Genomic DNA, 25,562 nt, shown 5'->3' with positions numbered 1-25,562 from the left:
CTCCTCACATTTTATAGCATCTTTATCTCAAGCAATAAAATACAGAAAATAAAATAAGTAATTAAGATCTAGGGGCATATTCTGCAAATAACTTTAAGAAAGCTCCCATTTAATACCAACAGGAATATTCACCTTAAGAAATCAGATACACTATATACACTTTGCTAGAAATTTTTAAAAATAGTGTTTTATCTCAGAAATGCTGACAAAAATCCTTAGTACATAGCAGGGGAAGCTAACTATAAAGGTTGAATAAACAGATGCAATATTAAATGGAAGGCAAATACGTTAAATTACCTCAATTCTGCTGAATAAGTATTTCCCTTCACAAAGCATCTCATACTTAAAACTTTCCATGCAGTAACACTTTTAAATTAGGTATTAAGGATTTTAGGAATTTCATGGTAACTAGAAATACAAATACTGGTGAAAAAAAGACTTTACTTATCGAATACTCTGTGTATGGAAGATTGAAAGATTAAAAGGAATGGAGACATCATCGGGTTTTAATAAGCACTGCCTTCATTTTATTTTAACAGAACTTCATGTGGCATGAAAATATGAACAATTTCAGGAGACACTTCTGTGTATTCACAAAGTTTGGTATCTGAGTGATCTCTCATACGTAATTAAGTCGTCTGATAAAGGATACGAACTACTGTTTGAAAGTAAGGAGGGGCCTGGCTAATTTTGATTCACTTTTTTCTTCAGCATATAAGCAATCAAAATTGTTATAGAATATATAACAAAAGATTCCAATGAAAAATCATAAAACTGATAACCTCTACAGGCCCCTCTGGATTTGAATTAAGGAAAGCTGCAGCTGCAAGCTAATGCTTGGGCATCAATATAGATTTTTTCATTTCCCCTTCAGCCTTCTAGCTACATATGCAAGACTAACACGGTATATACACTGTTTAGGCTTCTGGTTCATAACCATCTCTGCAGAGGAATAATGCTGAAACAAGGAGTGCAGACCCCTTTACGCAACCTTAACATTTTCTATCGTGTAACACTCACCAAGTATTTCCTTCAAGCAACTGTTGCCCTCGCAGCCTTCACAAAGTGACCTTGACTCTAATAACCTGTTCTCTAAATATGGAAGGCTTTCTCCATTCTAAATCAATATTTCTGACTTATTTTTGGGGAAAAAAAAAAAAGGTTCAAACATTCACAGGACACAACGAAGATATATATGGATTGGCTTCATGATAAAGAATCAATTAATAACGATCCAAGGGAGGCAGTAACAAAAAGCAATTTTACCCTTAGTTTCCAAAGAAGCCAACAAAAAGATGCACTGGATATAAAAATCTGTGTCACTATACTTCCCACCCTCCCCAAATTCAACTACCTATTAACAATCCTGCATGGTGAGCAATGTCAACCTTCATTTCATATTCCTAACAAACTCCTATGCAGTGATTTTCTGTCTTAAGTCTAAAACATCTTTTCAATATTTTTTGAAGCAAGAAAAGGCATATTGCCATTATTTTTCCAGTACTGTTATCAAATTACTCTGGAAAAAAAAAAAAAAAGTAAGGAGTAGAATTAATCAGAATCTGTTAACATTTTAACAAATTCATATTGTGCTTTCACTTTTCAGCAGTAAATAATGATCCACGGCTTCCTGCTTTCAGTAATACTTTTCTTGTTCAAATGCAAGCGACCCTGCAATTTAAAAATAAAAGAAAATAGGGAAGAGGAAGAGAGACACCCACCTTCCTTTTCTATAACTGCTTAATTCTGGGCACACTACCTTGCACTGTAAAACTGTATGCTATAATGCTAATTCCTCTATTAATTTCAGAGAGAAGTGATCTGTAACCCAGCATATACACATTTTGCCTTGCCTTATTAAATGGAAAGCAAAGAAGTCAGATCAGTTTATATTTAAAATGTGCTGAAAAGTTGATGGCACCATGCTACATTAGGAACTGAGTTCTACTCTCTGGTATTCCCAGCGGTTAAAACAAAAAGTCAGTTCTCTCATCTGTACTAATGCGTCTCTGGTTTTAGGAGAATCAGCATCTTCAGGGACATCTAGGGTTTTGTGTTTGTGCATGCTGAATTTACAGAAATAACTTCAGTGCTATTCTTGAGGAACTCATTCAACAAGAGGCTCAGCAATCCCTTTTGATTCCTAACAACTGGAAAATCACAGTATTTGAAGCAGTACTACTTTTAAGATCAATAAATCACCATGTTCTAAGTAAACATGTTATTCCTAAACCGAACTTTTTTTTTTTTTTTTGTTAATTTGTTCTTTTGGATAATTGTCCTCTTAGTATTGTTTCTAGCCTAAAATCACAACCTAGTAATATTTTTCACTACAAACTGATTTAGTTTTTAATTAAAAAGAATGGGTTTTAATCATGATTACACCATTGTATTTATTTCTTAGATAACAAAACTATTATCACTACTATTTCTCTTCAGAACAGGGACTGCATCTTGATGCACTGTGGTTCTCTAGCTCAGATGTTCAATGCTCTGAAAAACTGACTATTTGAAGGCAAATTAAAACGTATGTGGTCTAGATGCATTTTGAATCTTACTCATTTATCACACTCATGAATAACTTTACTCTTTCAACATCTACCTAAAAAAAAAAAAATCTCATCTGCAATTTTATAATTAACTGGAATGAATACAGAAGAGATTAATCTTTACTTTATATGGGTTTCTGTAAAAATATACTAAAATGTTAAAAGTGTATATATTTTTTAATTATATGAAAGATTAACTATCAGCTCGTGTAGTTCAGTCTACCCTCATCACTCCAGAACATTTAAGAAGAAATACTTAAACCTTTCCTTGCAGCTATTTTGTATGGTATCTTATTTCACAGCATTTTAAAAGCAGGCCACAGTCTCTTGATGCCGAGTTGATCAACCTGCTCCGTGCTGGACTGTTAAAAGCTGTGAGTAGAAACGAAAAATACAATGGGATTAGGAAAAACCAATAAACCCTGACATTGACTGGCAGTTTATCGAAACTATGGCTCCCTATTTACAGAATGCAGGAAAGCCACAGCCTTTTAAAAGCCATTGTACAACAGAGAAAATACAAATCGGTTGGGTAGGACTTAGGTGCCATTATGTAAGCTGTGTTTGAGAGAATGCAGAAACTGTTTTACACTTGAACATCTGGGACTCACTGCACGGCTCCCAGTAACCACCGAGACAGCACCAGAAAAGGCAGTGAATCCCAGCTGTTAGACATCAGTCACGGGCCATAGAACTGGCAGATGACAGTAAGGCCGGGGTGAAAGTCTCTTAAGTTTAGTAGAATGAGAGGGAGAAAAGCTTTACATGGATAAGCAGACAAACACGTCTCCTCTGCCTAAAGTTTCGTTAGGTATAATGTTATGATCCACATCACACTGAAGCCTTTCTGAAAGCAAAAGTTACCACTTTTTCATGAAAACTGCTTAACTGTTTAAGAGAGGTACTTATTTAGACTGAAATATTTAAGTCAAGTGTGTAGCATCCACTGCTAAGGGTCAGCTCTCAGATTTGAAAATCATCAGGGAGACAGCTGGACCACGAATCCTTTCTGCTCTAATCCTGTTATTGAGTGAAGAGAGAATGAGGATAAATACAGTAACCTTAATTTCTCATGTCCCACTTTTCCTTCAGCTTTTAGTGCTATGACTGTGAACTGCTGCTAGAGTAATGAGACACCAGTATTGCTTTATCTCTATCTATCCCAGCATGGATGTGTTTTGAATACAACTGACAGAATGAGATGGAGAGTTATATGTCAATCAATACGATATCACTGAAAACACTACAGAAGTGTGTCCTGGAAATTACAGAAATCTAAACACTTAGTTATAATTTTCATGGCAGCTATAAATCAGGTAATTTTGACCCCAATATTACTCCAGCTATCTGCACTTTCAGCATACAGAGATGAACGCAGACCATAACCTCAGACCCGAACACCTTCAAGAACACTCAGGTTTGTATTTAGTTCTTACATTTCAGTTACATAAGTGATGTTTGTAATTTCTTTGGGCAAATGAGATATACTACGTTATATGATGATTTCTGCTGGACAGAAAACTTTGCTTCTTTTTATATGTATAGAAAACTGTATCTAAAATGAAATAGATTGAGGCTACCTACAGGAATAATCTCCAGAAGCGAGGTTATCCTAATAAGCATTTCATAAGCAGGTCAGGATAGGAATGGAAAGAAAGAACAACCAAAAAGAGCTGAATAACATAAATCTCCTAAAGACTTTGTTCAATAAGAATGGCTCAAAATACCTCCTAGCTGGTACCCTGAACAAGTCCCCACATTCAATCCTTAAGATCTTTTAAAAATTGTCTTAGTAAGGGCTTTTAGTGAAAGGAGGATGTATCAATATTCAACATCAGTGTGTATTTCATCCTCAGTGAGTAGTTACCGCACAAGAGATAACTGACAGTTTAAAGAGAAAGCTTTCAACAGATTCATTTTTCCCCAAAGCCCTAAATAGATCACACAGCAAAATCCTGAACTGACACTTCAGAGATGCCACGGAGACCATTTTTTCCCTTTTTCTTTTTGACACCAATATTTTTAATACAACATTAAACTAAGAAAATATTAAGTAGAGAATTTCAAAATCATCAAATATCTCAGGAAGACAAGCCTCTAACTTCTAATGCATCCTATGGTTAATTTGATATTATGTAGGAATCGGAGACAAAATTGACAAGAAGCTGGAAAGGGAAAGCCTTGCGTCTGAATTGTTATTCCATAGAGTTTGCAGCAGTCAGGCAAAACACATTTGGCTTTATTTGCATCTTCAAGCATGAAAGATTATATAAAACTGATATTGAAGATACAAGAATTATACCTTGAGAATGTATAAGCAAGAATGCAAGCGATTAAGGAGAAGATACCTTTAACAAGCAGGCCTCAAAAGCATGGGCAGATATTGTTCTCTTTTGTATTTTTTTCCTAGTAAGTATAAATACTATATATATATATATATGCACACATATATTTCTCAGGATCTGGTACTACCTTTCTACCTCTATACAATCTATGTCACTGACCTCTCACAAGTATTCCCATGTCTTTGTTGTTTTGTATCCAGCAACACCATGTAATTCACTCACTTGCTGAAGCTGTGCTTGACACCACAGGGTACAAAATAGCACAGAAAACATTATCTGTGGAAGAAGAGAAGATTGCCTGATGCTGTGAATACTCCTATGAACAGCAAAATCAGCTTTGCCCTTTCAAAAGTTAGATCAGCTGCCTGATTGATTGCCCTCCCCCTCTTTTTGTGGTCTTTTAAGAGTTCAAGAATTGGCCAGAAAATCAATATAACTCATGTAGAAGCCCCTCCAAAAGGAGAAAAAAGAAACGTCATTTTAGTTTGGGAAACTATTCACCAGTATCTGCTGGGTGCATCTTTGAAGTACCAGACAAAATGCAGGAAGCTTTGCTGAAAACACACTCATTAAATTTTTTGGGCTAGAAAGGGAAGAAGTAAGGTCATGTTCTGCAAATATTCTATATACAGAGAAGGAAAAAAGCCACTCAAGTGTTCTGACACTGCACTGTGACATATTTCAATCATTTACAGGAAGCCCTCAGCAAAGAATGCAAACAGGAAAGTTCTTCCTCATGAATAAGCTTGCCTTTTAGCCAAAAAAGATCCCCAGCTGCCCCGTGCAAATTCTGCAGATGAAAAGGAATTCTGTTTCTAAATTCCCTGAAAGTCAAACCGCTCTCACTGTACACAAATCTCTGCATAGAATATTTCCTTCCAAATACATATAATCAGCTATCTTGCTCAGCTATGATAAAGTAAGAGGATGCACATGGTAGTTCTGAATTCCTTGGTGCTACAGAAATAGTTTAGAAAGTTTAGTCATCCCTGATACCGAAAAGTAGCAAAGTATGTTTTAGTTATTGGGATAGGAATTTACAAAGTTACAAATCAGACACAAAAATTAGCATGAGATTCAATACAAGAGCTATTTACACAACGTGTAATCTGGGGACATCACAGCCAAGAGATTTTATTAAGAAGTTTTGGAGGTGAAATAAAAGACGACACATTTACAAAACCGACAAAGCACCCCAACGGCAAATGTAGTTGGAAAAGACTGGCTTGGGGAAGACTGGCTGGAAAGCTACTCGGTGGAAAAGGACCTGGGGGTGTTGGTCAACAGCCGCTGACTGTGAGCCAGCAGGGTGCCCAGGTGGCCAAGGCAGCCAACAGCATCCTGGCTTGTATCAGGAACGGTGTGGCCAGCAGGAGCAGGGAGGTGATGGTGCCCCTGCGCTGGGCACTGGTGAGGCCGCCCCTCGAATGCTGTGCTCAGCGCTGGGCCCCGCACCCCAAGGCGGCCATGGAGGGGCTGGAGCGTGGCCAGAGCAGGGCAGCGAGGCTGGGGCAGGGGCTGGAGCACAAGGCTGGGGAGGAGCGGCTGGGGGAGCTGGGGGGGCTCAGCCTGGAGAAGAGGAGGCTGAGGGGAGCCCTCATCGCTCTCTGCAACGGCCTGAAAGGAGGCTGGAGCCGGGGGGGTCGGTCTCTGCTCCCCAGGAACAAGCGATGGGACGAGAGGGAACGACCTCAAGCTGCGCCAGGGCAGGTTTGGGTTGGGTATTGGGAAAAATTTCTTCACTGAAAGGGTTGTCAAGCATTGGAACAGGCTGCCCAGGTTGAGTCCCCATCCCTGGAGGTATTTAAAAGCTGGGTAGATGTGGTGCTCAGGGACATGGTTTAGTGGTGGCCTTGGCAGTGCTGGGTTAACGGTTGGACTCAATGATCTTAAAGGTCCATTCCAACCTAAATGATTCTATGATTCTACGATAAAAAGCATTATCTTTCCAGGAAGACATTTCTAATTGCTTATTTACTGTGAACTTGCATCTTTACTGAAGCACAGTGATGTTGGACTAGATAACCACTGGTCTAATTGACTAGTACATTTCCTTGTGTTTGGTTATAAAACGTAACATGATATAATACAACATACATGACCAAAACATCACTTTATACGGAAAATGTCTACCTTATGAGTTTCTCTATGCTTGCATGACGGAAATGAAAATGTAAATTATATGCAGAGATGACAGAAATCATTGAGAATCTCAGATTAGTTCATGAGGTACCGGCTACTCTTCCGTTTTGCTGAAGAGACGCATGGGGGGAACCACCCTATCACACTCCAAATGAAAGCTTGACACCACGTACCTAGAAGACTGCATCACAGATGTGCTTATCAAGAAACCCGCTACCAGGTGCACAGACAATAGGATGACTGTATTATACAGGTGATGAACCTGAATCTGCAGAGACAGAAACAGCCAACGTCTCTAACATTCTTGGTCATGTCATCATATATATTACCAACATATTTCTATATCGTCAGTAATGAAAAGTGGTCATGACCCAAATATTCTATGCATTTTTCAAATAAAATGAAAAAATGTGTTCCTCCCTCTACAGAGCGTGCAATCTAAATTTCTATCATCGTCGTTAGTGGTTTCTTTATGCCTTAATAGGTTATAAACTGTTACAGATTAATTTTAAGTTAGAAGTGCATTGGAGAAGTCTAATATATCTAGCTCCTTCTAAATTGCTCTTTGTCAGATACGATGGCTTTCCACTGTCTCCTCCCACACACTTTCCATCTCTCCTGAAAATTGCTTCATCTTTGAATCATTACTGTTGTAATTACAACAAGAGAAATCAGTAGTAGAAGAAAAAATCTTTGACACAAAGAGCATTATCATGGGACAAAAATATCCTGCTGTAGCCAAAGATAACACAACGCTGCATTATTAATGTTTCTATCGATTATTGACTTCACGATAAGGTAAAAATCTAAATCTTTACACTTTATAAGTCTTGTAGTCCTTCCAGTCTACAAAAAATATAAACATGTCTAAAAGCTAGAAAGGGGTCATCCCAAAACACTTGGGGAAAAGATATTTTTAGTAAACTTTTTTTAGTTAAAACAGAGGTGGAATACTATCCACCTAGTGTTCAGCTGGGTGAGTCTTGGTACTTCAAAGGGAGAGGATTTGAAGTATTTACCTACTGGGTGTAATATTTGCTCTTTGCTTGAATGTTTCAGAGTGGCTCAATATACACATTGACAAGCCATTATTCTGCAAATACAGAACACATAGATTAGTCTCCTTGCTTGGATAAATGATCAATTCCACTTCTAAGAGCAGCATTAGATTCTTAAAGCGGATGACAGTACGAGTCAACACAGGCCATTGTAAAACAAGGTACTTAGAAGGAATGCTTCCTTTTAAGCTCATTTAAAATCGGACTGGAAGAGAGCTCATACAGTTCAATGATTTTCTAGTCAGCTTTCTGCCCCAGGGCAGGATGAATTACCTCTCTGCGATTCCTGACAGACGTTTGTCTAAATTGTTGTTAAAAGCTCCATTGACGAGGATTCCACAACTTCCTCAGATCACCTACTTCGGTTTTTCATTTACTGTTACAAGGTTTTTCCTAACACCTAACCCAAATCTCCCATGCTGTAACTTAAACGTCTTATCTTAATCACCGCAGACACCGAGAGCCCTCTCCTTTTCCTGCACACTTTTATGTATCTGAAAATTTTAGGTTATATCCCACCATGTAGGTGACAGGATTGTGGTTCTCTCAAATCTGTCGTCTTTATTCAAAGCCCTGAAGACACAGAAGATAAGGTATAGGGCTAATACAGATTTCCAAATCCGTTATTTACTAAGGAACATGTCCTACCATTTGACATTTTCCGTACAGAGGCCAAGGACTCAGTGGAGGAAAGGGAGTGGCAGATCCCCCCTCCGGAGTTAGATTCGGAAAAGCGGTACCAAGGCCAGGAAGGAGACTCTGCGGAGGTGCGCACGTCATCCCGGTTCGTGTTCTGCCTAGCAGGTAGACAGTTGGAGGTTCAGCTTCTACGGCTGTCAAAGGGGGTACAGCTCATTTGCATTGAAAATAATAATAATAAAAAAGGAACAGAGAAGATAAGAATTGTCTTGATCGTAATCTGCAGCAGAGTATCCATATTATCAAACATCCTTTACTACAATCTTTTGCCACTTTCAGTCTGAAAGCAGGAGTGCTTAACCTACATCTAATGTAGGACGAGAGCAGACAAGAGCAAGGCTTTGGGAATATGACAGGCTGCCACAAAGAAAACCTCACACACAGGCTTCTGGTGAGAGCTTACCTTACGAGATACAATGTGTTTGTGGGCTTTTAAATTTTACTCATAATTATTTAGGATTAAATCCTGGTTTCACTGGTCTCAGTGAGATTTTTACCAATGACTTAATAACAGTTGTATTTCATGCTGCAGGGATATGAACTACAGATGGAATTATGCTTTTAAAATGGTATTTTTGACTGTTTCTCAAGATCTCCATATATATCACACTGTCCTTAGTATACACTCCTGATAGTTTATATGAGAGCACCGTCCACAACAGTTTAAAACCAGCAGTTTTAAACATCTGAATATTATTTTCAGTGAAAGTCACAGATCTGTTTTATAACAGCATGCTTTAACAACACTCAGATGATTCAAGAAAAAGCCAAATCCTCCATCTTAACATTCTGGCATGAAATTGGTTCAGGATTTAGCAACTGCTATATCTTAGTCTTTTGCTTTGTTATTAGTTTTCCAATATTTTTTTCCTCATCTAGATTACCCTCTATTATTTAGTTATAACTTCCTCCATAATTGCAATCAATGAATAGTAATCACTTAATAAACATATCCTGACAGGTCTATTTTTGCACTGGGAAAAGATTCATTTTCTATATCATCACTCCACTAAGCAATTTTTCTTCTCACCTGAAGTAGCAAAGTAAAACGTAGTGCCTGGTGCAGAGTTCTGCTCTGCTACCTACAACATTTGAGCAAGGCCAGACACCACTCCTTTCATTTTTATATTCTTTGGATATAGATTTATCAAAATCTGCGTAACCTGGAATTTGCATTCACTGATTTTTATACATAATTCTACTGCTGCACATAGGTGAAAGCTGCTTGTGCAAACAGCTTGTTAACGCTGAGCTAATAATGGCATTCTCCGAGACTTCTCAGAGTGTTTTTCTTAAAACGCAGGTAATGCAGAGAGAAACTGCGTTCTTGTTAAATTTTTTGAGCCTAGATACTCAACATCAAAATGCCAAAGAGTGTGCATTCTGTCAACTATCTATAAAGGCCTAAATTGATATTAAATAGAATAAAATATCCTGAATGAACCTGGATACTTGCAGGTTGCTATAATGATTTCTCTTCCACTGCCATGCGAATACAGCGCATGAAACTGGTAAAGAAACACAAAGAAAACAAAACCTATTTTGGTTTGTGTATAGAAACCTGTTTTTTTTCTGCGCAAACTAGATTGATTTGTTCCAAGTGGGCTTGGCCTAAAGTCACTGGAACGAAAGCAAGTTTTTCTACTGACTTCAAGAGACTTCAGACTAGGTGTAACAATAAATGGAAATTCAGAGTAAATAAACTCTCCTACGAGATTCACATTTTTCTGCTTGAAGTCCATATGGAGAAATTCTCAAATGTCTCGTGAGGCAAGCCTGGCCATTCATTGCTCCTGAAGACCTAACATGGGTATTCAAAAATTCAAACTATGTGCAGGGAAGGGAGAGATTCAACCTCTGCTCATATGTTACCCCATTCTGTTTGTCAGGTACCTTCCAAACAGGACTAAAACGATGGCTTTGGATTAAAAAAATAAAATAATTAAAAAAAAATTAAAAATCAAGGTTTGAATACATCACATTTGCATTCCTGAAGATTAACTTTTTAGGTGGGCACTCTTCAGGGAGTAAATCTGACATTAAATGGTCTGTCAACCTCTCAGTTGAAAGCTAAACTACAAAGGGAGTACTCTAAATTAAAATGAGTTTCCATAAAATTTAAGTACGCTTTAGTTCTTCACACTAACGTTTAAAACATCTCGAGCAACTCATCCTTGGTCCAAAGTATCAATTCACCCTAAGGACAAATTTTCCAGTGGCAACTTCTAGCATTTTTTGTACAAATACCGACAAAAAATTACTTTTACCACCCTTATCCTCCGAGCTCTCTCTCAGTTTCAGCCCCACGTAACACGAACCGGCAGGATCAAGCTGAGCGGTCCCTCCGAACTGAATTCCATTTCTGGCATCATGCTCTTGCTTTTGTAAATGGCCTCACCATCGGGCCTCGTGATACGAGCATATGAGAATTCTTACTAATACAGGCCTGTCACAAGAATATATAGCTGTCTACATGCAACAGGCAACTTATGACTGCATAAATTTAAATGTACAATAACTAGAAGGGTAAACTTAAATTTTTTGCCCTAGTCTCATCTTTGCTGCAGGCAGACTCACATTAAGTTTCAAAGAAATCTTTCTAATACATACCAAACAAAAAAAAGCTTATGCACATTTTAATCACTTCAGCAGTATCACCCTTTCTCTGAAAAGAAGAATTGATTATATACATCAATAATAAGTAAAATATTTATTTCACAGCTCTGAAAATTAGACTAAAAATCTCACTTCAGAGTTCACTAGTTCAGCACGTAATTGTCAGAATTCTTTTAAGATCTCAGTACAAGGCATCTTTTTGTGTGCACAGTAATGAAGACTTTAAATACACTAATTACCTCTAAACATAGGCATATTACTAAAAGATTATAAAGCAAAACAAATTTTGCGCAAAGCAGCAACTTTTAAATAAGCAATTATTACACAATTTAATGCAAAAAAAATATTATATACTAGGCATTTTGTAAAGGTCTGGGAAGTGCTTGACATGAAAACAAAATGCCTGGATTAATCTAGCAGAGATATGTTGATATGATGGAAGTCAGAAAGCAATTGTGAAAAAACACTCTGCATCTATGCTGGTGACAAAGTGTTCAGTCATAAAAGCTTTGATTTAAATCATATTAGCGTAGTGTGGTGGAAGCATGCAGCACCACAACATCAAAGGATATGCCCCCCAAAATATGTATCTGGTTTTTTTCCTCTCTCCAATAAGAGTATACTTTTAGTTTCCAACTCGTGTGTGTATCAGAAGTGGTTTGTTTATCCAGGGAGAAATCAGGGGGGAATGAAAAAGAAAAACAGCTTGAGGGATGCAAGAATCTCACCATACTTTTAAGTAAAGAAATAACAATTCACTTGTAATAGGACTGTCCCATTAGGGTCCCTGATTGCCATGAAAATCTCAACTGACCTACTCCTTTTCTTTGTTAAATTTACCACTTTAAGATAAGTAAAACAATATGACCTTGGATTTGACTCACTGTTTTTCTTTTAAGGTAACCTCATAGTCCTCCAAAAATTCTTCAGAGAAAAATGCACTTGCCTGAATCTCACATTGTCTCAGCAGCTGGATACTCTTGTTCCAGATAATTTTGCTCGGACTTCTCAGAAGAGATGTGATCACTCAGAATTTCCCATTTTTGATTAGAGCATAGGTAAAATAACAATTTTTTCCTTTGTTTTCAGTAACTTTACGAAATAATCCGAATATACTACCTGACTGCTTGTAGAGACAGGATGAAGAACTTCATTTAGGAACAATTAATTCCTCTTCAGAATGAATTTTCAAGCGTGGTAATTGAGAGGATAGAACATCATTGCTTTGTGTAAGTATAACCTTTTTGAACTTCCCAGGCTGACACATCACAGCTGAGATGCAATCGTGTTAGTCACGGCACTCTGCGTGATGCCACTGCTGTACTGAGCAGCACGCTATTAGGAAAGGGTACAGCAGCACGCTGCACTACCGACGGGGCCCTCCCATGCTGGGATTGTCTATATGCAAACACCATGCCCACTGGCACAGCACAACACAGGAGAATGCTAGGGAGCTATTTCTGTAACACCAGGAACACTTATTCCTCCACAACTTGACCCCTGCTCTGTGTGGTGATGGTGCTGATGTGTTTCAGATGTGATGTGTAATAGCAGGAGAGCACTGATGCATCAGACCAGGAAATTAAAAAAGATGCCATTCACACAAAGGAATGTTTAGTTAAGTTTGAAAATCTTGGCTCAGATGATACTGTGATGGACCATTTGTTACATCTTTACTTACTAATGTTCATTTGCTGTGGAATTTGTTGCTGGTTTCTTCCCTCTACAAATCAGTTTGTTGCTGATTTTAAATGATTCCAAGAGCTCATCTGCATTTCACCCAACACATTTTGAGTCAGAGACAATATCTGAAAGCGCTAGGGTCCTTAAAGGAACAGCCTATTACAATACACAACAGTAACTATGTTTCTACGATTTATGAAAAGAAAGCAATATGTGCCTGTTTCGGTGCCTGTCGTTTGCCTACCAATGGTGCAGTGCTCCCCATTCCAGCCCTCTCTGCATTCACATTTCCCATCTTTACAAGTTCCGTGCTCCGTACAACGGGGATGACACACACGCTGGTCACACGCCACTCCTGTCCACCCTTCTTCACAGCGACATGCTCCGCCGATGCACACCCCGTGAGTGCCACAGTCTACGGAGCACACTTCTAGGAGAAGAAAAGCACAAAGGTTACAGCTAGCTTACGGCAGCGGGGCAGAAGCAGCAACCTGGCCGTGAAGGGAAAAGCGAGTACAACAGGTATGCTTTTGCTGAAAACTGTATGCTGTCAAAGGCTGGCCTCTTCATATTCAGATCGAACCCAGCATTTAACTTCTGCTGAAAACCAAACTAAATTCTATTAAAAAGTTGTTTAAAAAAAATCTGCTAATGTATGCTGGACGAACTGCTGTAGAGCTGCGTCCTCTCGTCAGATACAAAGGAGTTTCAGAGGTAGCTTCCCCAACGCCCATCAGCAGCGCAGAAGGGGAGCACGTAGCTCTGGTTTACTCAAGGCTGGACCTCTGGTGATTTTGATACAGACATTGATCTGCGAAGAATGAGACTGAAACTCACCTAAAACTCATTCAGCGGAGAATGGTGACCATTCAGGGTCACCTAGGCTCTAGGAGTGCCGGGTAGAGGACACTTGCAAGGGAGAGATTTTGCAACCCTATTACTAACATGGTCAGTTATTTGCTGTCTTACTCCAAAAATTCTTCGACCGCTCTCTGCCAGCTGAAGTTGTAGAAAAGCAGAGGGGTCTTTTGCCTCATGCTTCATCAAAGAAATTGAGAGCGAAACTCTCATTCATGAATTTTTCTGGCTGCTGATGCATGAAGCAGAAAACACACATCTTGATATTCATTTCACTGGTGGGGTCTTCTAAGTCATTAATCTTAAGAAATAACTGAATAAGTGTGAAAACTCTAAATATTATTTTGAGAGACTTGCTTATGGCCTACAGCTCTGTCTCAAGGTTCAGCTTACAACAGAAATGCAAAATTCCCCGCATTTTTTCCCCACAAATAGAACATTTGCTGTCTTGTCAAAACTGTTTTTTTCTCTTTAGCTCCTTCTGTTACACTAATCACGTTTTACAACTGTAGCTTTGGAGAGGATGAAATTTTTTAACCTACACTTTTGTGCCTGCTTTTTAGTGTCTCTTGCTCTTAAACTATTTGTTTTCAATATTCCATGTACAACTGAAAAGGGAAAAATACCTTTTATTTGACAAGAGATTTTTCTGTTTTGTGATGTTTTTCATAAATGAGTAGCATTTCGATGTGCAGTAAAGCAAACCCCCAAAATGTACTTAATTGTAGCGTTTTTCATTCCCCAAATGTTATAAACATATTTATAAATTACAGAAGTTTTCATTTACAGTGGGGAAACAGATGTGAAGCACTTAAGTATCTTTTCCACTCCAAATGAGGATCTGTATTAGAACGAAATGTAAACTCCTAACCTGCGCCCCCCTCACCCCGCAGCTGACAGTCCCAAATTAAGAATGTCACAAAAAATAGTGTCTAAGACATAAATACACTTCTTCCCAACAGAGCTAAACTGGACCACACATGTTCCAAAGGCGATTTTCTAAATTATTTGCATTTGAAACTTGCCATAGATATTAACGTTTTAACGAAACAGGAACATTATTGCAAAATCAGGAAAAAAATATTTTTCTTACCAACGGAGCAGTCAGGACCCATCCAGTTGGGATCACAGCTACAAAGACCCGTGTCAGACAGGTAGGTACCGTGCCCACTGCACTGGTCCGGACACTGGGCTCTGGGAAGCTCACAGTTTATTCCACCCCAGCCTGGGCTGCAGAGACATTCTCCATTCACGCAGACTCCGTGGTTGGAGCACGTTGGATCTAAGCAATCAACTACAGAAGAAAACAAAAACAACGTAGAGAAAGGTCAGTTCACACAATACGATGTTTGGAAAACATGTAGCTGCGCGCTCTGGAAAGTTTCTACCACTGTGACAAATAAGGCAAATTGATGTAGTTCTTCAAGTCATATTAACACCTGGTCTGAGAATGAGAAAGTGTGAAGTAATCTGTGCGTTACATTAGCTCCAAATAAAGCAGGGTGTGACTGAACAATGAAAGCTTACTGCAGGAATGCCGTAGCGAAGAAGCACAAAGACTTAAAAATAACACTTAAATACACATAATAGGAGTTCCACAGATAAGCCTTCACCTGAGGACATTTCTTCTGAAATAACACTGAAGTTCCAATGGCTCCTGTTCTATATTTCAATAACAAAATAAAAAAATAACCGAATAAATTGCACTTTTTAAAGGATATTTTTCTTTGGAGTATCTTCATCAATACTGCTATTATTACTATTGAAACGCTAGAGCACTGGGACAGTAACATTATGATATCCACTTTAAGTACCTAGAAGTCAAAGGATCAGTAGCTTTCAGCTTCATTTAGACTCCTACATTACTCAGGCACTTCTGAACATTTCATTCGTGGTCCATTAGTAGCTGAGCTGTGAAACAGAGTCCTGGTTACTTCAACCCATGTTCTAACCAGCAGATAATTCCTCTTAAAGAAATAAAGAAAACCAGATATAGATATTGATTTCATGTTTTCTGAATCCAGAAACAACAGAATAAGAAAGTGAAAATAGTTATGAGGGAAAATCATCCAATGAAATTTCAGCTGCTATTTCAATCCTGATAAATAAAGGAATGTTACGAGCTGTCTTTCAAATAAACTCTATCAGTAACATTACGGTTTTCCAAATTTTTATCTTATATCATGAATTTGCATAAGTATCCTACACTCTACCGCAAACACCAACATAGAGGCTTTACCAACTGCCTCTGGCTGTGGAATTGAGGGCCAAGGTCAAATTCATGTCCTAACTGAAATGAATTCATCTCATGACTGGTATATATTAGCTCACAACAGAAGGACCAAGAATGATTGGCATTCTCTCTTGCAGCTCCAGGAAGATCTGAGTTTATAATGAAAGTGATTTATCTCTCATCTTTTCCAAATTGATCCTTCTAAATTAAGGCAGAGACATTTTCACTCTACCTTATGTGAACAATACTTGATCTTTCAAATCTCAACTTTTCTATAAACATAGAGTCTTGTCAAATTATTTTATGTAGTTGCAGAACATTTAAAGTAAGTATAGAGATTAGATACAACACAGAGGATTGAGGCAGGCACATTTAGAGATGCAATACCATGAGCTATCAGAATAGTTTTGATTTTAACTCAGATGACAGTAGTACAGGAATAAATTCCTATAAAATTTCTTACAAGATTTTCATTTTAATGATGACACTGGCGAAAGTTTTTTTTTTTTCCCTTTTTTTTTTTTTTTTAAATATAATGCTTAGTTAACTGGTCATAAAAACATTATAATGCAATTTTGTATTTATAAGTAAACTAAGATTGTTTTGTGGCTCAGCTCAGATAACATTTGATAAATTCCTAAATTGTTTTAAAATTATTCAGAATGCTTATCCTGTACTGTTATTCCTTCTTGGTGCTTAACAAAATTAGAGACCCTCCAAAGTTTAGAATATGTCTTTCATACTATTTCTGTTGAGCCTGATAGACACAGAGCTGTGATAGAATGATCCGACTGAATAAAGAAATAAAGAACACAAAGATTTAACGGTCAATTTACTTCTAGGATGAAGGTTACTTTTTCCCCCTAAATTTAGTCTATTTTTTTAGATGGCATTTTAATAGAAAATTTGAAAGGATAACACGTGTATGACATCGTATGTGGCAAGACAGCTAACTTTAGGAGATACTGCTGAGTCCTAACGTACTCTCCATGTCAGAAATGTATCATCTTCCTTCTCAAATGAAAGTACTAATGAAAGCAACGTGGAGCATATGAAAAGCACCACCTTCTGCTACATAAATTACCTGTCTTTCCTCTATCCCGAATTACAGTATTCATGCAGCTGAGACTTATTTCCACAGAATAAGCCTATCGATACCCCTAAGCCCCCAATCTCCCTTGCTTTATAGAATACCACACTAACCACCTTTGTCCTTTGTTCTAGACAAATATACTTTATAGCTGTTTTGTTCTATAATATGGGTAGTAATAGCTTTCAAAGTTTAAATTGAAGAGAGTTCTTACTTTGAACTCAAATCTTGTTCTATTTTAATACATGCTCTTACAGTTATCATCTTGGGCCAGATCCTCGGCTGCTAAAATTAGCATAACGTGATTACCTGCAATAGAACTACACCGACTTACGCGGCAAAGGTTCTGGCCCCGAGCCTTTTGAAGGGTTTACAATGGTATTTAATAAGGATTTATAAATGGAGCTTCTCTGGTGTTTAAACAAAGGGAACGCGCCTCAGCGAGGAAGTACGTTAGACTTGGTACTCAAAGCCCCTTGGCAGCTCAGATCATTAGAGCTCATTTAGTATTGGGCCCTCTGTAGATTTGACAAAAAAGGTACTGAAAACAATTTATATCCCAAAGGACAAAAAAGGAGGTCAAGGAGTTTTCTGAACAATATGTGCCATAAAACCCCCAAAGAGCCATGAATTACACTTACGAAGTTAAATGTCATTGAAAAATGACTCGACCATGGAACTGACAAGAAAACCACCCGTAACTTAACCCAATTTGGCAATTTCACTTGTCTCCCCCTAAACCAGATTGAATGAAACCTGACAAATACGCCACTTCATCTTGTGTGCAAATTTGTTAATAGAACAACAGTGTTTATGCTGCAAAAATTGTGCATCACAAATATTGATTTTGGTGCCACTTTCATTTCAGGTAAATTGTTTGAACAATATGACCATGATGAATATCAGAAATAAAAAGCTAACGGGAAGAAAAAAATGCTGACCCACTTATTCTAATTCAATATCCTAGCTGGAAAACAGCGAATGAATCAACCTTCACCATTCCTTTTGGAAGCTCCAATCAATAGAGGAAATTTCGTATATTATATATAAATACAGATATATTTATTTGTGTCATTCCACCGTTAGAATGGTAGAATTTTAATTCATGCAAAGTCTTTACATAAGATCAGATGATTACCTGCAACTGGAGAGACACCACTTCATATTATACCCTTTTTCCCATAGCTCTTGAATTAATGTGAGAAATACGTACAGAAGAAATGGAAATTTAGAATAGAAACATGACGGTTGATTTTTATTTAATTGTAAATTAATGTATTGACTTATTTATTGCCCAATGATGTATGCAAAAGGTTATTTTAACCTTTCTTGTCACGTTATTGGCCCCTTCCAAGTTCGCAGTTAATACCTCCTCCCTTCGTAATCCATTTATCTTTTTAAGAAAAAACTTATCCTTTCAAGCACACTGTTGATTAAATAATGTATATCCTTTCACTTCACTTAGTAATTCACCTCCCCAAAAGCTCTGTTGACGGACAAAGTTTTGTAGCGTTTCCAACTTGGAACGGTGTTAACACCACCTTCGCAAAAAGATACGCGCTAGCTCGTTCTATAAACTTCTCTGGAGTCGGCGATGCGTTTGGTTCACCCATTTCAAACATTCACCTTCGGATAAGCGGAATTAAGCACTACAACAGCCTAGTTCTCTTATAGGAGTGACAGGGGATTCAAGATGTCTGGCTCAGACAGACCACAGCCATTCTAGGCAACTGAAAGTAGAGAGGTAATTTCATGCAAGTAGCTGGAAACTACAATCAAGATCAGGGAGGAACTGCTTACAGGGTAAAACTTACAAAATCAAATGAAAAAAAGATCATTTTAGGTCATATACCATAGTCTCTCTAATAATACCAGCATCTATATGACAACACAAAACATGATTAAATTTATATAACTTAATTAGACTAAGCAAACAATTGCAGTTAGTACCAGAAAGAGAACTGCATTCCTGGGGAATAGACTGGATGTTGCAGAGCATGCTAAAGACAGTCTTTTCCATCTTTGATTTCGATGAGAATGCTAGCTATAGCAAGGCATTTCAGATGTGAAAAAATTATTTCCTATAATCGTACACTCAGGATGAACTGAGAACTATCAATTCTAGCAGACAAAAAGGACATTTCAGAATTTTCCGGATATAGCTTAAAATGCAACCCATTAAAAACTCGGGAAAAACTTTACTGACTTGAACTGGGTTCCGGATTAGAGCTTTAACAACCAGTGTTGTGAAGCTTTCCTGGAAGGAGACGACAGGAATGAACTGAACAAACAGTTGCAGTGTTGACAGTCCCACTAGTGAGGACCCTTGCTTTTTTTTTGCTTCTGGGAAAGTAAGTTCACTCAGACTAATGCAAGATCTTGTCCTAAAGGCGACGACTGCGGTCCACGCCCAAAGGACAAAACCCTCAGTGCTTTAGGTCCCCATAGTTTTCTTCCCTTTGTTTTCTGATGAGAGAAACAGCGGTTTACTATAGGGTAAGATAAAAATCGGTACACGTGTCGCACAGCTCTGCATCCCACTCAGAATACTCCATAGAGACTCTTCAGTCCTAAAAACATGCAGCTCCAGTCCTATCGCTTTAGTCCTCAAACTGGTCCTCCTTTTGGAGGATTAATAAGCTCTGGAATGTCATCATAAAGTAGCTTGAACGATTACTGCTCTGAGGATGTGCCAAGGTATGCTGAACTGTCTATTTAGCAATCATCCAGGGAGTTAAATTCCTTTTTAAAACCATACTAATGTATTTTAAAAAGAAAAGCAGTCCAATTTATGTTGTGCATTCTAGCAGAAAACACTGTGAATAAAACATCGAGCTTAATCTATGACAACACTTTGCACGGGTTATTTTGTTAAATCTGCTCATTCTAGGTACACAAGGACTTGGACACTTTCAACGTGAAGAGCTTCTCTGCATTTAAAGGACAGTTATTGTTTGTGTGTGCCATCTACCTTTCTTTAATCCCATATGATTGCAGCTAACAGGAGTAATTTGCCCTACATGAAGTCTGTAAGCAACATGGATACCTAAGTCTTTCAAATTTGTTTCATCAACTTCTGTCTTAGTAGTGACTGATATGTTTGCTTTGTGTGGAGCTGCAGCTATACAATTTCGTCTACCGCTGCTCCTTTTTCCGCTGCGTTTCACATCTAAATTGTTCAATAAATAAAATCCATAAGAAAAGATTTATCTCCACTCTTCAACAAAGGAATTATTCAGGTTTACTTGCGGCAGACATTCTTAATAATGCAAAACAATGTATACAGAAGGCCAGAAATTTTGTCTGAACTTTGACAGATCAGTAAAATTGGGATGGACTACATTTTTACCCCTCTTCTACAATAATTCGCTACCGTAGTTTTACATTTAAATGTTTACTCTGTTCTTTCCTTTTTTCCTACCCATTAAATAACTCCAAAACCCAGAAAACAAACTCACAACATCACAGAAAGACAATGTCCTACCTTCTTCACAGTTTTCTCCTTTGTAGCCAACGGAACAGACACAGTTCCCTTCGATGCAGGAACCATGACCTCCACATGAGGGATCAATACACTGGCTGATGGGTACATCACATTCTGGACCTTTCCAGCCACTGTAGCATAAGCAGGTGCCTTTAGAGTATTGACCATTGCCACTGCACAGAACCGGGCAGGCAGCTGGAAAATTGAACGAAAGAAAAACAGCATACAGGGTCATACACATATTCATGTAAAAGTGCACTAAAAATCCACTACCAAATACTTATATTCAAATACACTAATTTACTGGTGAAAAAAAATCTAAGATAATTTGTAGTAGCTCAGTTCTTCATTTCCCAAAGAAATATTTTGATTACTATTTAATAAAGCACGCATGTGTTGGGCATTCTGAGAACACAACTACTGTTCTTTATAGACTATTGATGGTGTTTGGGATAACTAATGAGCTAATGTGAACAAATCTGAGTCTGACATTACTCTGCTTTGTTCCACTAGGTAACATCCAATTTTCACAGACAGCAGAACACAGAACATTCAGTTCCCAGAACATTTTATGATATAGCATCTTTCTTCTTCCGTAACATTTTTTTTAATGTAATGTCCCAAAAATTTTTTAGACCCTTTGACTTGTTTTTTTCAGTGTAAGAATCTTGAACACAGGAATAACACAAGCTTTCATCTACAACAAGCGCGCCTTGCCACCAATATCCCTGCTGAACCTCGTTTTCCCAGATCCCAGAGTGACTGCTTTTACCCTCTGTGTATCGGCAAGAAAGCACCATTAACCCTTATCCCTCCCCTCTTGTATTATTAAGGGGGTAAGACACATTCTGAGCAAATATTCATTTATGCAAATGAAGTGAAGCCTTTGAATAATAAAGGTAGTCAGCAGGTCTTGGATGCCAGGAATCAGATGTTGTACATATGCAGAGCAATGGAAAGAAACAAGCGGTTTATTAAAAGCCAGTTGCACATAAATGTTACACTAAGGCATACTCACACTCCTACAGGCCCGCGTCTCCCACGTGAACGTGGCAATCTGTGAACTTACATGCCTGCCAAAGACTGAATGTGTGGTCACCAGCCAGAGCAATGGAAAAAATAACAGGAGAATAACAGAAAATGGGAGTAATGAAGTGAATCTTTGAGAAAAGGTACACTTTTGTGCTCTTCTCTCTGATGCAGTTGGATAAAGACAGAAAAGTATTTCCCTGTCTTTTCACCTGTCAAAGTAATTAGAAACTTACAGCTAGTTTTACAGTGCCAAAAATATACTCAAAAGCTACTATTAATCATTAAAAGGCCTTAATGTCTTCTTGCTTCTATTATCCCTTTGACCTGAATGATCAAGAAGAACCCAAGTAATTGATTTCCAACAAAGAAATGTGTAATTGTCCAGTTACACAACTTCTCCACTCTTCAGTCCTGTAACCCTTATTAATCTTAGCTGTCCCATTGATCTGCTGCAAAAACACATTTCAGGATAGATTTTTTCAAGAATTTTCTGATTTGAAATGGGAGAAAATCGATCAGAAAAAAAAAAAACAACCCACATTCAGATTTGCAACATGAGATGTTGGCTAAAATTGAGAGTGCTAAGAATTATTTCAATTAAGACTACAGGTTGATGGGCCACATGTGACATGTATAAGCTTTTTTAGCCTATTTTATCTACAGTAGAATAATAACAAAATCAGTATGCTTAAGTTTGGGGGTTTTTTGCTACCCCTCCTCTGTCTTAGGGCCATACTGTCCATCCTTTGGTAGCAATAGGACTTCATTCTACTTCATTCCCGGTGTTCTCTCTCACTGGGTCTTGTTCAATCTTTTTCTTCCTCACTCCAAAAATGAATACAAATCTGAATAAAATATAAACTCCAGCAGCAACTTTCTGATTTCAGATGTGACATACGTTCACCAGTGCTTTACTGAGTTCAGTGAAAAAGTTTATGCTGAAGTTCTACTGGTTTTACTTTCTGCAGCTGGCTTCAGAATTAAGTTTACTGAAGCAGCTGGATTGAATTACAATACAGACAAATATCCATTATGTCCATACTGCACTCTAGGACAGTCTGGTTTACATCTTTTTGCACATCATCATGAAACACCCTTCCATGATACACAACACACTAAATGAGTAGCAACTTGAATGCCGTACGACTAACTACTCCTTCTGTCCGCATGCATTACCTCATGGAGTCTATCTCAGGTCCTCAGCATGCACTGCTTTTCACTGCCTAGATATGCTAACTGCTGCTACTGCAAGTCATACAGGTGCGCCATAAAGAAAGGGATCCAACTAGGACCACTTCCACTCTTCAGCTATGAAGACCTGGGGACACAAGCAATCCCTTTGTCCGTAACTCTCCATTTCCCTGCAATTAAAAGTCACGTTTGGGCTGTCATTGATACATTTTCCCAAATCACTTCAGTCCTGCTCTCTTTACTTGCCATGGTGTAGAGGATCTGAAAGTGACTGATCAGAAGGCAGCTTGTCCTGAAGACCTGGAGTAATCATCAGTGGCGAGTATCTTGGTGCCACCTTCCACACCCTGACACACTGTAGAGACACTGTCCCTTTATGTGGGCTTCATCTCAACACAAAAATACCTCTCTCTAGAACAAGGCACCTCCCAGCTCCTGTATGCAGTGGTTAAGCTTGCAGTCCCTTTGTTCAAGTCCACCACAGAAGGAATTAATATTGTTAGATGCAAATTCTCTACATGCTTCTGAGCCATTGCAGAGACTCAATGTCATCATTATTAATGGTTGCTCAATGTGGATGCTCCAGCTGCACTGGGACATGCCAGCATACGGCTTGCTTTTGCCCATCAACCTCCTCACCATGCTGCGATAAAGCTGCAGAGAAAGAAAAGGTCCCAGGAAAGCTAAATGAATCAGTAGGCAGTAGACAGTTTCTTCAGACAAACCACATTTGTCCAAGTAGTTACAAAGATAAAAAGTCAGAGTTGATTTACAAGCTGGATACAAGCGACGAATAGCTTTTTTAGTTTTGTTGTTTTACAGGTCAACTTGGCACTCAACACCTGAAAGGACTTCTGTTCTGCACGCCTCTCCTCTGGAGTCAAAACTCAAATAAAGGCAGTAACTCTATTTGAACAGCACAGTCCCCTGCAAGAGGGACCGAGCAGAAAAAAATCCATTATTGAAATAAATTAAAAAACAAACCCAAAAAACAACAAGCAACTTAGATGTGACCACTGTAGACCTAGCTAGATAATAGTGTGCCAGCCACCGGCTGCAAGATTGCTTCTCTCCTCACCTTGCCCCTACGTCTCATCAAGCAATGGGCAATTGTCGTCCAGCTAAAAGAGGCGTATCTGCTATTTGGAACATGCCTATGGGAAGGCCAGTCTTAGCTCCCACTTTTGATCTGTATTTGCAGGGTTCAACTTCTGGGACACCAGAGACTGGCACAGCAGAAGAAAGATTACTAGATGGTGCTGGGACTTGGGCTAAAAAGCTCCCACAGTAGTTTTTTAGTGTTCTCTTACTCCGCTATGGTGCTTCAGGAATTTAAGAAAAGCTGAAAGCCACGTCACAGCTTTTCATTGCTCTCTTCATGCTTCTGCCAGGTCAGAGGTCTGGCTATGGCTCATAAATCTGTTCAGTCCTTGTGAAGCTTGTATCTAAGTTGAACAGTAATCCACGCTCAGTGGTCTGCCACGGCAGTACGCGTTGCCAAGATGTTAGCGACTCCAGAACTGACTTTGGACAAACGAGAGAATCTGTCATTTAACCTTAGGGATGAAATGAATACAGTTAAGATTAAGACACTTGCAACCTAAAGCCACAAAGTTTGATCTACAACCCTCTGCTGGGGTTATTCTACAAACTATGTAACAGGAATATCACTTTGAGAATAAGAAAAACGACAGAGGTTCTTGGTCAGATTTTGGCATTTCCAAGACTGCCACGTCACTAAGATTGTAGGAGAAACACGTAAGCAAGAACGCAAACAAGCGCAGGTTACAAGAAGCTGGCTTGTCACTGCTGTAATAAATAGCTCTTCATTAACCTCTCAGCCATCGTTTATAGGCTGTCCTAAGTGAGGAACAGAGAGAGAATCAAGCTGCTCTTCCATAGAAAACAGAAGCAGGCAGTCTAAAAAGAGGTCTGCCACCCTTATTTGCTAGACCATGTTGCTGCAGGGCGAGACCCAAAACAGTCCACTCTAACTTTACATCCAGGTGGCTTCAACTGCTGTGCAAATAACTCAAGAGTCATCTGGAGTTCTTGTTACCTAGGACTGCTTATTTTCCCTACGTGAAGTGGATGGCCGCTATGCCAGGAGAGAATTGACTGTTCAAAGTCTGCCGAAGGAGTGTGAAGGAAGGCTGGTTTATGTAATAGCACAATTGAGCTCCATCTCATTTCTGTGGACAGATAGGTTGCATAAAGACAACCGTGCATCATGTACCAGCACTGTCAAGAAGTGGATAGAGGTCTTCAGGAGTAGTTATGGGAACACTCAAGTAAGTTAAGGGTATATCTCCTGAGCGAAGTTTGGATAAGCACAACAGGTATTAACCCTAAATGTGGTTTCGGTGCCATCATTCTGCCCTTTACCAGTATTCGAACAAAACCAGACTAAGTTCTTAATGTGGGTCTCAGCTGATTCAATAGATATTACAGACCTCTGAGTCCTGTAGGCTGCACACATTTAAGAGCATGAACTGAGCAGGAAAGACCAGCCAAACATCCCTCTAGAAGTTCTCTCTCTAAAGGTTATCTTTGGATAGGTATTTTGGAGTAAAGTTAATATT

At 38.6% G+C, this 25,562-nt stretch overlaps 1 protein-coding gene across 6 annotated transcripts in view; it reads right to left on the bottom strand.

Moving 5' to 3' along the window:
• TENM2 (teneurin transmembrane protein 2) overlaps positions 1-25,562 on the bottom strand; it is a gene marked incomplete at its 5' end in the record, with an annotated part of 535,531 nt that overhangs the window by 67,642 nt on the left and 442,327 nt on the right. For 3 of the 6 annotated variants that reach the window (XM_082323887.1, XM_082323889.1, XM_082323891.1), the window contains 3 exons: positions 13,310-13,522; positions 15,044-15,244; positions 20,758-20,952. In XM_082323887.1, the coding sequence (XP_082180013.1) occupies positions 13,310-13,522; positions 15,044-15,244; positions 20,758-20,952 (609 nt within the window). The remainder of the gene's footprint in view (positions 1-13,309; positions 13,523-15,043; positions 15,245-20,757; positions 20,953-25,562) is intronic. The other 3 variants (XM_082323888.1, XM_082323890.1, XM_082323892.1) reach the window with 1 other exon arrangement.

This window comes from Platalea leucorodia (assembly GCF_965183815.1).
Source record: "Platalea leucorodia genome assembly, chromosome: 11".
Lineage (NCBI taxonomy): Eukaryota > Metazoa > Chordata > Aves > Pelecaniformes > Threskiornithidae > Platalea > Platalea leucorodia.
The sequence above is the reverse complement of the archived record's forward strand: the minus strand, read 5'-3'. Positions and strand labels throughout refer to the sequence as shown.